The 14,653-nt window shown below is 41.6% G+C and overlaps 1 protein-coding gene across 1 annotated transcript in view; it reads left to right on the forward strand.

Moving 5' to 3' along the window:
* The window catches only part of LOC126355247 (serine/threonine-protein kinase meng-po), a 385,368-nt gene that overhangs the window by 68,122 nt on the left and 302,593 nt on the right, over positions 1–14,653 (forward strand). Inside the window, exon 3 of the mRNA XM_050005528.1 lies at positions 14,299–14,370. Coding sequence (XP_049861485.1) covers positions 14,302–14,370 — 69 coding nt within the window. The 5' untranslated portion in view covers positions 14,299–14,301. The remainder of the gene's footprint in view (positions 1–14,298; positions 14,371–14,653) is intronic.

Raw genomic sequence — 14,653 nt, forward strand, 5'->3', positions numbered from 1 at the left:
CTTCGAGTCACTCACATACTTGGGAACCAATCCCATATGCTCGTACCTTAATTAGGAGTCTACAGTGGGGCACCGAGTCAAACGCTTTCCGGAAGTCAAAGAATATGGCATCCGTCTGATACCCTTCATCCATGGTTCGCAAGATATCATGTGAAAAAAGGGCGAGTTGCGTTTCGCAGGAGCGATGCTTTCTAAAGCCGTGCTGATGCATGGACAGCAACTTCTTTGTCTCAACGAAATTCATTATATTCGAACTGAGAATATGTTCGAGAATCCTGCAAAAAACCGATGTTAAGGATATTGGTCTGTAATTCTGAGGGCCCGTCCTTCTACCCTTCTTATATACAGGTGTCACCTGCGCATTTTGCCAGTCGCTCGGGACTTTACGTTGGGCAAGCATTCGCGATAAATGCAAGCTAAGTAAGGAGCCAATGCAGTAGAGTACTCTCTGTAAAACCGAATTGGAATCCCATCAGGACCTGGCGATTTATTTATTTTCAACCCATTCAGCTGCTTCACAACTCCAGGGATGTCTATCACTATGTCCTCCATCCGGGAATCTGTACGAGACTCAAACGGCGATATGTTTGTACGATCCTCCTGAGTGAAAGATTTCTCAAATGCTAAATTTAAAATTTCAGCTTTCGTTTGGCAGCCTTCCGTTGCCAGGCCAGACTGATCAGTGAGTGACTGGATGGAAGCCTTCGACCCGCTTACCGATTTTACGTAAGACCAGAATTTCCTTGGGTTTTCAGCAAGATCTTTTGCTAAGGTATGACTGTGGTAGAGACTGAATGCTTCGCGCATCGCTCTTTTTACAGCAGCACGAATCTCTACTAACATTTGCCTGTCCTCATTCTCCCGATCTTTCTTGTACCGCGAGTGCAACTGTCTTTGCTTCCTGAGCATTCTCCGAATTGCGCTGCTAAACCACGGTGGGTCTTTTCCGTTCGTAACCCACCTTTTCGGCACATACTTGTCCAATGCTTGGTTTACAATGTGTTTAAAATTTGCCCATAATTCTTCCACGTCCATCGTAGCGGAAGTAAATGATGTCGATTCATTTACTAAGTGGGATGCTAACAACTGCTTACCTGCTCTCTCTGGTAAGAATACTCTCCTAGCCTTCTTGACCGACTTTTTAACTTTCGTAACCACAGTCGTAATGACAACATCATGATCACTCATCCCTGTCTCAACACTGTCGATGACGTCGATGAGGTCTGGTCTGTTCGTGGCTACATCTAAAATATTTCCATTAAGGGTTTGCTGTCAATTTAGCTGCTCAAGACAGTTTTCGGGTAATGTGTTCAAAAGTAATTCACACGACGGCTTGTCTCTACCACCTGCAATGAATCCATAGACATCCCAGTCTATATTAGGTAGGTTGAAGTCGCCTCCGACTAATATAGCATGATCCGGGTACTTCTGCGATACTTTCTGCGTCCCTCCGTCACGCTTTATATACCATCCACTGCCAGAGTTGACGTGACTGGACCGTGTAGAGGGGGCAAAAATTTGGAAACACAAGAAACACCGCATATTAACATGCCTAATACGATGTAGAAAAACCGTTGCCCTTCAGAACAGCTTCCAATCGTCTTGTAATGGTTAAATACGCGTCCTGTATGGTTTTAGAGGGAATCTTACACCATTTTTCCTGCAAAATAGTGACAAGCTCAGGTGAAGGTGAAGCAGGTGGGCAGCGATCAGGCACCTTTCTCTCCAAAGTTGACCAGAGAGGCTGAATAATACTGAGATCAGGTGACAGCAGTGGTCAGTGGGGACGCGACATTTTGTCCTCGTGCTCACAGAAACAGTCCTGGACAACGAGAGCTATAGGAACAGGGGCCCTCTGGTCTTCAGACATAGCATTACCATTGTACTATGGGATGGATCCTTGACCGTGGCGCCAACTTGTAGAGTAACCATCCGGCCCATGGAATATTTGACAGCCCAAGTCACCACCAACCCCCCACCGTCGGCCGACTGGAGTGGCCGAGCGGTTCTGAGCGCTTCACTCATGAACCGCGAGACTGCTACGGTCGCAGGTTCGAATCCTGCCTCGAGCATGGATGTGTGTGATGTCCTTAGGTTAGTTAGGTTTAAGTAGTTCTAAGTTCTAGGGGACTGATGACCTCAGCAGTTAAGTCCCATAGTGCTCAGAGCCATTTGAACATCAGAAGATCAAAACAAATTGCGAACCGAAATGATGCGAAAATTGGCAGTTGACCCTAAATAACGAAAACTACTTAAACCTAACTAACTTAAGGACATCACACACATCCATGCTCAAGGCAGGATTCGAACGTGCAACCGTAACGGTCGCGCGGATCCAGACTGTAGCGCTTAGAACCGCTCGGCCACTCCGGGCGGCAAATTGGAAGGAACACATAGAAAATGTTATGGGGAAGGCTAACCAAAGACTGCGTTTTATTCGCAGGACACTTAGAAAATGTAACACATCTACTAAGGAGACTGCCTTCACTGCGCTTGTCCGTCCTCTTTTAGAACACTGCTGCGCGATGTGGGATCCTTACCAGGTAGGACTGACGGAGTACATCGAAAAAGTTCAAAGAAGGCAGCATGTTTGCTATTATCGTGAAATATGGAAGAGAGTGTCACTGAAATGATACAGGATTTGGGCTGGACATCATTAAAACAAAGGCGTTTTTCATTGCGACGGGATCTGCTCGCGATATTCCGATCACCACCTTTCTCCTCCGAATGCGAAAATATCTTGTTGACACCTACCTGAATAGGGAGAAATAATCACCACCATAAAATAAGGGAAATAAGTGCTCGTACGGAAAGATGTAGATGCTCGTTCTTTCCGCGCGCTATACGAGGTTGGAATAATAGAGAATTGTGAAGGTGGTTTGATGAACCCCCTGCCAGGCACTTAAATGTGATTTGCAGAGTACCCATGTAGCTGTAGATGTAGATGCAAACCGTCACAAGAGTGAACTACCGAAACTGCCAGACGAGTTTCCTGGCGGCTGTCAAAACGACGCTTCGCAGGAAGCTGTCCAGGAAGATGTTTTGGCACAAAGTCAGCGCCCCAGCTGATTCCGCTCAGGACACAGATGTGCATCTTGATATTACGGGTGCCAGATTTTGCCTTATCCACCCCGGCTCCCACGATTATTCTGCTGACACGGCACCCACTCACTTCTTCCTCCTTTCTCGAATGAGAGTGACGACGGAGTGATATTCGAGGTGGAACCTGTCCTTGATAGCCAAAATGCAGAATTTTACAACCTGTGTATCCGCTGGGAAATCGTTGCTGGGAAAAATGTGTCTCATTGAAGAGTGAATATATGGAGAACAAACACCATCAACCGGTTTCATGGTCACAGCTCGCATAATTCAAGGTGATAATTAAAACTTTATGAATACCGTCGTTAATTGGTGCTCTGTTACGTATGCAGAGACCCTTGTCACACTACAGGTTTGAAAAGGAAACGTACCTACTGATGGTACTAATTACATAATCAGGGTCGTCAATTTCAATTAGCTCTGTTTATTTATTCTCGGCAGATATTTTTTGTGCTGTAAAGCAAGTTCTTCCCAGATAGAAGTTAAAGCTTTAATTATTATACAAGCAGTTGCACTAAATAAGTTATCTTAAAGATATACCCTTCTTGCCCTTCTTGGCAAGCCATCCTAGCCTTACATTTCAGCAAGAAAAGGCCTGCCCGCACACGGCGAGAGCTTATACAGTTTATCTTCGTGCTTGCCAAATCCTACTTTGGCCAGCAAGGTCACCTCATCTCGCCTCAATTGAGAATGCTTGTAGCATTATGGGCACAGATTTTGACGATGTATCTCGTCAGTTGGACAGAATATGGCACGATATCCTTCAGGAGGATATCAACATCTCTGTCAATAAGTGCCAAGCTGAATAACGGATTGCATAAGGGCTAGAGGTGGACCAACGCGTTATTGATTGCCTCAATTTGTGAAGATCTTACTCTTGAGTAAACCATCGAATTTTTCTGAAATTGTCACAATTTGTTTGTCTGCATATAGATATCATATTTACCGACTTCCGTCCCATCTCGGTAATTCCTCCGTAGTGCGCCTTTCTTTTTTTTGTCTTTGTGTACACTGGCATTACCATTCAGGGAATTACATTCACTTGCCGCGGGGTTGATCTGGATGGTGCAGTGTAACAGATAAATTATTCTGCCTTGGCACACTGAGTCAATTACGAATGTTTTATTGTTCACAGACTATATCCCCTGCGATAGACATCTCTCCCGCGATCCACTTGCAACCGTTCAGAGTCCAGAATGAAATCACAGCGAAACTTTCAATGCCTCCATGTGTTTTGTCATCTACCTTCCCGGCGGTCGACCTTGTTTCTTTTTTCTCCCTCTACAACCCATCTCCACAGTTTCCTTTGTCATCTATTATTGTCCATTCGTCCAAAATGGTTGTGCCATTGTAGGGCCATTCAATACATTTTATGAAGTTCTCCTGCACCTCAGTATTTTTTTGTGATTTCTTCGTGCCTGATGTGATGTCATCTTGAGAATCCAGCATTTCGACTCGAGTAACACACTGCCACGAATAGAAGTTGATATTTTCCTGTCTTCATTGTTTGCAGATTTCTGAGTTATATATATATATATATATATATATATATATATATATATATATATATATATATATATATATATATATATAACGTTAGGTTTATTTTTCATCTTATCACTGCAAAAGGATTGAGAGCAGAATCATCGTGCTTGGGTTGGAAGCTCCTGTTGATGTTTTTTCCATCTTTTGCGAACTTTTTTTTTTAAATTCCATCTTATGCAAAACACAATATAGGCCTATTTCTTTTTTATTTATCCAGCCATGTTTCGACACTTACCTGTTATCTTTTGTGGGTATCGATTGATTACTATAAAATGTCACACAATTTTCACGGTTGCTTTTCTATTTTAGGCCTAAAAACTTGAACATATGAATTTTTAAACTTTTTTCGATTTCTCACCTGCAATTACGTAGCCTATGAGAACTACCTTTTCGCAGGTCGTTTTTTGTGCCTTTTTAGCGTTTGACAGCACGTAACCTCCAAAGTAGTCATGAAGAAATTTACTTATTTTGGAAATACATTTCGTGCATAGTGGATGTGTATGTCACTGTACTTACGTTTTCTGTCCAGTTGCGCATCTTTGGTAGATTTCTCTTTCTACTGGTGTTGCATGCACCGTATTCCACACTTTTTCTCATACTTCACTCTCATCTTTTTTCCTTTACAAGTATTTATCGCAAAATGGTATTTGAGTAAACACTTACGTCTCCACACCCATACAGAGGCGCTAAGTTATTACAACCGCTCACTTGGTCGTCTCTTGACCTCTGTTCAGTGCGGCGCTAATTTGAATGTTTTGGTCAGAACTATAGTAGTGTGTCTTTTGGGGAAGAACTTATGAGCTATAATGTGTGTGTGTTTGGATATGTGAGGCAATCTAATTACTATACTTTACATAGAGAAATTTTTTCGTGTACCTCACTGAGAGTTTCAAACAATGTTTTGCTGCGTGTGTATTGTTTTCATTCAATACTTTCTTTCCTTGTAATACAGCTTTTTGTATGTAGTAGTTCCCATCTACTGTGAGTTTTTGGGAGGGTCTACTGCTTTCTGTGAGGAACTTATAAGGCTCTAACTGCATTTGTGTAGTGTATTAAGACGCCACTACTCATGCTGAGCCAACACTTTATTAATGCCACCGTATCATATGTCTCTTCTAGATCAACGAAAATTTAACGATCTGTTTTACATCTTAGAGTACATTTTTTTCTATTAGGCGTTGCCTGAAAATACCATCTACATATGACCGTCAGGTCCTAAGTACATTTTCGTCTTCTGATTCTTTAAAATGTTTCTCTTTTCTATTTTTTAACACTTGTCTGTAGGGCTGTGCCAACGAACACATTCCATTCGTACCTCTTCAATTTCTACTATTATTTCTGCTTCGCTCCTTTAAAACATATAATTACCTCCATCCATTGAAGAGGCCAACACAAGATAGAATATATACCATAACTGAGGCAGAAGATTTACGAAGGAGACGTCTCCTCAATTTGCACGAATCTGCTCCGTAGGAATCTGTGTTCCAGCACATAAAACCTGTCAGTCGAAAATTCAATTGCCAGAAGTCGCTGCCGGCTGATAACTGTTTCGGCTTGCATTATAATCGCCAGACAGCACCTCTTAGTCAAATCAAGATGATCTACTAGATGTAAAAAAAAAAAAAAAAAAAAAAAAAGAGAAAAAGTCCTCTATTAATTCGTTTAAATCTGATACAACATTTTAATTAGGTCTTCGCCAATCATGAGATTTATCTCTATTTAGATACCCTCTTCTATTAAATCTGATGAAATCACATTGACTGCTATTCATGTCTACACCCTAAATAATTTACAAACGCGTTTATCCGTGCACGAGGTGCCTTCTGAAAATCATTTAAAATACTGCTGTATTTGACTAAGTGGCGCTGGCTGGAGATTATAACCTAATCCAAAAAAGTTATCAGCAAGTAGCGATTGCTGGCAATTGAACAAGGTAAAGTTACGAAGTTTAAGAAAAAAATGGAAATTCGTGTTAAGATCTTATGGGATCAAGCTGCTGAGGTCATCGGTCCCGAAGCTTACAAACTGCTTAATCTTACTTAAACTAACTTACGCTACGGACAACACACACACACACACACACACACACACACACACACACACACACACACTCACACACACACTCACACACATGCCCGAGGAAGGACTCGAACCTCTGACGGGAGGAGCCATGCGAATCGTGCAGGACGCCACAGACCGAACGGCTACCCCGCTCGGCTCATATTTTTGAATATTGTTGTTATATAGGTATGTTCAAATGGCATTTATAGGCGTGAATAAGTTTTAAAATTACATTATACCTCAAATTTTCAAATTCTCAGCTGTTTTCAATTCAGAAACATCGATTTAATGCTAGTCATATCCAAATTAGTAACGAAAAAGTAACAAAATTTTTGTGCCTGTGGCTTACAAAATAAACTTTCTCGAATTTCGTTAATGAGTACTGGTTACTGAACAAACATTTCTAAGTGTCGTATATTGCACCAAATTTCATCGCCTGTGCTTGCTTCCTGCAGGTGTGCAATAGGTATACAGAGCGGGAATTTATGTAGTGGCGAGCGATAGTAAAGCACTCGCTTTGCTTCAATATATTTCTACATCTGTTATTTTCGCTTCTATATGGCGATCGAAAATAGAAACTATGCCGTTGTGTTAATCATTAATTCACTGTTCCTCCTCTCATACGATTCAGCTGCTTCCTATAAACTTCCAAAGTCAATATCTCTTTTATACAGACATAGTCTAATATTTATGGTAAACTGCAGAAGAGTGGCTAATGAAATATTCTTTTTCTTTGCTTTTGATGGATTGTGATTTTTGTTTCCTGCTTGATGTACTGGCAATCTGACACAGAGTTTAGCAACAGCGTACAAAATTCCATTCTAAATCGTACGCGCGGATGCGCAGTCGTTATGGTATATATTTTTACTTATGGTATCGTGATTGTGAATTCCACAGATCAACATTTATTCGGTCTTGTTATTAACAAGAAATACCATTAGGGATTGCATGTATTCGCAAATAAGTGTTAGAATCCTAGCTTCCTGAAGAGACTTCCGCATGATGTTCTGGCTCTGAGCACTATGAGACTTAACTTCCGAGGTCATCAGTCCCCTAGAACTTAGAACTACTTAAACCTAACTAACCTAACGACATCACACACATCCATGCCCGAGGCAGGATTCGAACCTGCGACAGTAGCGGTCACGCGGTTCCAGAATGTAGCGCCTAGAACCGCTCGGCCACTCAAGCCGGCGAGCATGATGTTCTGTTTACACCTTAAGTTATATTCTCATTACTCGATCCTGTAGAGTAAATACTTTTTCAATCTTATGAGGAGGCCAGACGCCAATCGGATTATTAAAAATTTTTTGTATTTATGGTTCGCAAATTTCAGAACTCAAATATCCGTCTTCCACTGCAGTTCAATACGACTTTCAGTAATTCTCGAGAAAATCGACTTTGAAGTTTTCCTTAAGTCTTTAATACCCGAAATCAAGGTCGATTTCTCGACAGCTGGCGTGGCTTTGTGATAAATGCTCCTCGCCTGCCACGGGAGGGGGTGAGGGGGTCTAGGTCCCATTCCCTCTCATTCCCAGCCAACGAAAATTTTTAAATAGAGGTGCATGATCACGAGCATTTCCGTGAAGAGTAAAATACGTAAACATAGAAAAAAATTGGTAGCGCTTGAAACTGTTACTCCCTGGATCGCTGGTTCCAATCTCGTTTCGATCCTTTTTTTTTCCCTTCAGTTAGTTCGAATGGCTACATCATTTAAACAGAATATTCGTCAAATATATGTAAATCAATACATATCTTATTGTCATTTTGATGAAAAATGCAAGTTTTATTATTTCTAACTACATCTCGCACACAAGAATCCAGTTTTAGTTTCAAATATAATTTCTTAATTATCGATTTTTTATTAAAAAGTGAGTACACTAAAGAAACGATACATTTTTTTCATTTTGATGTATTTTACGCATTACAGAAATGCTATTACATCAAGTACCTTATTTTGAATATCTACCACAGTTGGGAATCGAACCTAGGCCCCCCCACATGGGAAGTGGGCATTCTACCATAGAGCCCTACAGCCCATGGAAAAAATTCACGCGTGTGTCTTTTATTTCACTTCTGGTACCTGTAAACCATTTCAGGAATTCAGAATTGCAAAATATGAATACCTGCGCCGACCGCTGTGGCCGAGCGGTTCTAGGCGCTTCAGTCCGCAACCGCACTGCTGCTACGGTCGCAGGTTCGAATCCTGCCTCGGGTATGGATATGTGTGGTGTCGTTAGGTTAGTTAGGTTTAAGTAGTTCTAAGTCTAGGGTACTGAAGACATCAGATGTTAAGTCCCATAGTGTTTAGAGCCATTTGAACCATTTGAAAACCTGTAAGATCAAATATTAAACTGTTTGCTGTGTAGCAGTTGTAAGCATGCTACAATATTCTCTTGGCTGCGTCTGTTATGGCTGTGTTTGGGTTCTTTGTCAGACACGACATTTAATGTTGATTCACTCCGGATGTAGTCTTACTTCACTAGTTAATTCGGCACTCTTTTTTCCATTACCACATTCAATCCATACAAAGGGAAGTGCTTAAAATCCGGTACGTTTTAGACTACTAGTAAAAGTTCATACTCGTGGAAGGCCTTGGCAAGACCTCAAAAATTCAGAGTTATTTTAGTTCTTTGTTTCTCCCAGAATGAGTTCGTGGAATCATACATGGCTTTCTCAGCAGAGAAGCCTCTACAATTTTCAACCTGAGTTGCTGTAAAATATTATTCTCGAAGAGATTGTTCAATATTCCTTAAGCTACCTTCTCAAAAATTTCTCTGAGAACGCGAGAAGGAAGGAGATGTGTCTACAACCAGAGATTACTTGTTTATCTCCACTTTCATAAATGAGTGTTACTACCATACACTTCATTCTTTCAGAAACTAAACGTTGGTTTATCAAATGGTTACAAGGATAAAATAAGGGGGCGCTACCAATTCTGCACAAGATTTTAGTACTTTACCTAAATTCCATCAAAGCCAGAAGAGATGTAGCTTCTCCGTCCTATATTGGTTTTTGCGACCTCTTCTTTTGTTGATCTGACAAAACTGATGCCTCGTGGTCAACAATGCAAAGCTTGTCTAACTCAGCCTAGTTGTCATTTTTGTCCCCGTGGTCTGCTATTTTTCCGAAGAAATCATTTAATTTAGTGCTTTCATCTGGCTCGCTACTATTGTATCATGGATATGAATATCATTCCGCTGAGTTTATTCTTCTCGTGCTTAATAACATCCCAAATTGTATTTGTCTTTTCTTGGAATTTGAACTCTTTATACATAATAAAGGGTTTATGCCCTTTTGATGACACAGTTAAGAATTTGCGATACTGACTACAGCGGTCCTTTAGTTGCTGGCGAAACATCCATCTATCGCAGATGTTAGCCACCCTTTTTATCTCCTTCCACTGTAATTTTTCCTAACTCATTGTAAAGGAAAACTGGATTTATAGTGTTATAAAATGTTTTAGGAAAGAATTACATTTATTATCTACTTTGTATTCTTGTAAACATTTTCCGTCTGCTCATTCTGTAAATTGGCCTTGAATAGTTAACTGAATGAGCATTTCCATACAATTTCGGGAAATATTTCTTTTCCCTCATTCTTTAAAATTAGTTGAGAGGGATACTTTATTACTGGCATTTGAATATCATCGTGACGTCACTAATTTATTATGGGCCTCACATGTATTTCATTTAATAAACTTGTATTCTGAACTAATTTATCAATAACTGTTGTACTAGATACGCGTATTTCGATTCTTGTTGAGAATTTGAGAGTTGGGCTGATGCCAAAGTTGGGCATCAACAACTCTAAGTGGCCTCGGTCAGAATTATCCGGCAGCAAATAAATACTGAAATATCGCTAACAGTTATTTTCCATTAGGTTACCTTCCATTCGGAAAACGATTGCACTCAGCGACTGTTATATGCACTATTAGTGCATTGAGAATGGCTAGCTTCTTGCCGAAATCTAGATCTGTATAATAAAAATTAAAAAGTGCGACTGATTGCTGCAATCTATAATTTACAAGTTATTTTCCAGTTATTTCTACTAAGTCTTGTTCCTAATTGCTTCATGAAGTTTGAAAATCTTTTTTGTTGGGTGCCTTTACACTGTCAGAAACCTATCTATATTTTGTAATCCAATAATGAAGCACAGCACAGTACAGCTGTTGAATGCAGTACGCATTTGTCGATCTTATTCATAACACTTCCGCAGTGACACTTGTACCCTTTCTGCTGTACAAGCTACGTTTTTTTGTTTCTCTGCTCGTTGCTGAAAGTGTGTCTAGAGTTGTTTCGCACCTCTGTCTTTAGGAAAAATTGCCCAGAAATGCTTAGTGAAAATATTGGAAGTGAGAAGGATTCGGCAGAGGCTGTACCAGTTGCAATGAGTATTTATGGAATTTCGTTGTACATTTAACTTCTTACCAGCATGGGTGTGTGTGATGTCCTTAGTTAGGTTTAAGTAGTTCTAAGTCTAGGGGACTGATGACCTCAGATGATAAGGCCCATAGTGCTTAGAGACATTTGAACCATTTTTTTGTAACTTTCTGGTAAATTAAAACTGTGTGTCAGACCGACACTCAAACTTGTAATGTTTGTTCCTAGCGGGCAATCTCCCAACGACTGAGCTCTCATGAACTAGTGAAGGAAGTAAAGCTGTGAGGTCGAGTCGCGAGTCGTGCTTGGATAGCTCAGTCAGTGAGCACTTGCCCGCGAGGGACAATGGTCCAAGGTCTGAATCACTATCCGGCACGCAGGTTCAATTTGCCAGGAAGTTTCGTATCAGCTCACACACCGCAGCAGAGTGAAATTTAATTCTGACTACATGATCTTCTAAACCAAGATCTTTCCCCATAGAGGCAACATTAAACATGACAGCACTGAACTTGTATCTGGCTTATAGAAACTGCTTATCGTATACTCTCTACCCTCTGAGCCGCGTACTAATTTGAAAATCCCCTCCTGTAACTACTCCCAGAAAAACTTTCTTTCTGTTTTGATCCCCCTGTAATTATTACTAGCATTAACTCGCATTTTTTTCCATGTCTTGTACGAATGGCCCTGACCTTTTTAGCTACCGAGCGAGGTGGCGCAGTGGTTAGCACACTGGACTCGCATTCGGGAGGACGACGGTTCAATCCCGTCTCCGGCCTTCCTGATTTAGGTTTTCCGTGATTTCCCTAAATCGTTTCAGGCAAATGCCGGGATGGTTCCTTTGAAAGGGCACGGCCGATTTCCTTCCCAATCCTTCCCTAACCCGAGCTTGCGCTCCGTCTCTAATGACCTCGTTGTCGACGGGACGTTAAACACTAACCACCACCTTTTTAGCTGTTTGCATACTTTTGTCAGCAATATTCAGAGCAGTGAAGCTGCTGGAGACATGTAGAATAAAGCTACCAGACATGCAGCTTCTACACTACTGGCCATTAAAGCTGCTACACAAAGAAGAGACGCAGATAATAAATGGGTATTCATTGCACAAATATATTATACTAGAACTGACATGTGATTACATTTTCACGCAGCTTGGGTGCATAGATCCTGAGAAATCAGTACCCAGAACAACCACCTATGGCCGTAATAACGGCTTTGATACGCCTGGGCATTGAGTCAAACACTGGACTCGCATTCGGGAGGACGACGGTTCAATCCCGCGTCCGGCCATCCTGATTTAGGTTTTCCGTGATTTCCCTAGATCACTCCAGGCAAATGCCGGGATGGTTCCTTTGAAAGGGCATGGCCGACTTCCTTCCTCATCCTTCCCTAAACAGAGCTTGTGCTCCGTCTCTAATGACCTCGTTGTCGACGGGACGTTAAACATCAATATCCTCCTCCATTGAGTCAAACAGAGCTTGAATGGCGTGTACAGGTACAGATGTCCATGCAGCTTCAACACGATACCACAGTTCATCAAGAGTAGTGACTGGCGTATTGTGATGAGCCAGTTGCTCGGCCACCATTGACCAGACGTTTTCAATTGGTGAGAGATCTGGGGAATGTGCTGGCCAGGGCAGCAGTCGAACATTTTCTGTATCCAGAAAGGCCGGTGCAGGACCTGCAACGTGCGGTCGTGCATCATCCTGCTGAAATGTAGGCTTTCGTAGGGATCGAAAGAAGGGTAGAGCCACGGGTCGTATCATATCTGAAATGTAACGTTTGAAATGTAGCGTCCACTGTTCAAAGTGCCGTCAATGCGAAGAAGAGGTGACCGAGACGTGTAACCAATGGCACGCCATACCATCACGCCTCTGATACGCCAGTATGGCGATGACAAATACACACTTACAATATGTGTTCACCGCGAGGTCGCCAAACACGGATGCGACCATCATGATGTAAACAGAACCTGGATTCATCCGAAAAAATGACGCTTTGCCATTCGTGCACCCAGGTTCGTTGTTGAGTACACAATCACAGGCGCTCCTGTCTGTGATGCAGCGTCAAGGGTAACCGCAGCCATGGTCTCCGAGCTGATAGTCTATGCTGCTGCAAACATAGTCGAACTGTTCGTGCAGATGGTTGTTGTCTTGCAAACGTCCCCATCTGTTGACTCAGGGACCGAGACGTGGCTGGACGATTCGTTACAGCCATGCTGATAAGATGCCTGTCATCTCGACTGCTAGTGATACGAGGCCGTTGGGATCCAGCACGGCATTCCGTATTACCCTCCTGAGCTCACCGATTCCATATTCTGCAAACAGTCATTGGATCTCGACTAACGCGAGCAGCAATGTCGCGATACGACAAACCTTTATCAAAGTCGGAAATGTGATGTTAGGCATTTCCCCTCCTCACACGAGGCATCACAACAACGTTTTACCAGGCAACGCCGGTCAACTACTGTTTGTGTATGAGAAATCGGTTGGAAACTTTCCTCATGTGAGCACGTTGTAGGTGTCGCCACCGGCGCCAACCTTGTGTGAATCCTGTGAAAAGCTAATCATTTGAATATCACAGCATCTTCTCCTTGTCGGTTAAATTTCGCGTCTGTAGCACGTCATCTTTGTGGTGTAGCAATTTTAATGGCAGTATTGTATGTAACCTCGAGGCTAAACTATAGTGTTTTACGGCAGTCCAGTCATCTGTACTGTTCTGAGTTTTACTGCTGGCAATGCAGCTCTTAACTGCCCTAATTCTGCCTGTTACACAAGCTTGCCACGCCCTGGTGTTCAGCAGACGGTACGGTACCCACTCCAAATGTCCCTTAGATGAAGCGCTCCGGCCGTCCCTGCAAGTCAGACCACACCGCATTGCAAACTCTCTAGCGAGGCCAGCCAATCCTGCAGTAACTAAATCCGTACGCCGTAAAAAATTACTTAAAGTCCTTAATTACAACAGTCCTGTTCCACAATATTTGTATTACTCTCACAGAAGGCACACCTGGAAGAACGACTTTCTGTTGGTGCCCTGTAATCCCTAATTTTTCTATCTTTACTATATATCATTAGACAGTAGGTAAGTAAGAGCAAAGAAATAACAAATGTAGGATAATACAATAACGAGTACATCGAGCTGCTGTTATGTAATAATAGTAAGTATATTATTATGCACAGTCACTCAATCTACATTTAAGTGTCTCCTGTTTCAGGTCATGGGCAGCTTATCAAAGAAGGCAATTGGAGGAAGCATCCACCGTATCAGAGAATTTGAGCTAGAGAAGGTTAGTGGTGTCACACTAGAGCATGCTCACCTATCATAAAAGCATACGTAATACGTCGTTTGCGAAGCATTAAACTACGAGATTCTTTATTATTGTTGTAAGAAATATCCATTGCAGACATGTAACAACTAATTGTACTTCATTTTCTCATCAAAATTTAACAAAATAAAAAGACATACAACTCAGTAAATATCAAGTTTAATTTATAATGATTATTACAGATTAAGTACTTAAAGAATCTTAAGTAGGTAGGAAATTATATTTAAAAAAGTGTTAATTCGCA

This window comes from Schistocerca gregaria, chromosome 3 (genome assembly GCF_023897955.1).
Source record: "Schistocerca gregaria isolate iqSchGreg1 chromosome 3, iqSchGreg1.2, whole genome shotgun sequence".
In the NCBI taxonomy this organism is placed as follows: domain Eukaryota; kingdom Metazoa; phylum Arthropoda; class Insecta; order Orthoptera; family Acrididae; genus Schistocerca; species Schistocerca gregaria.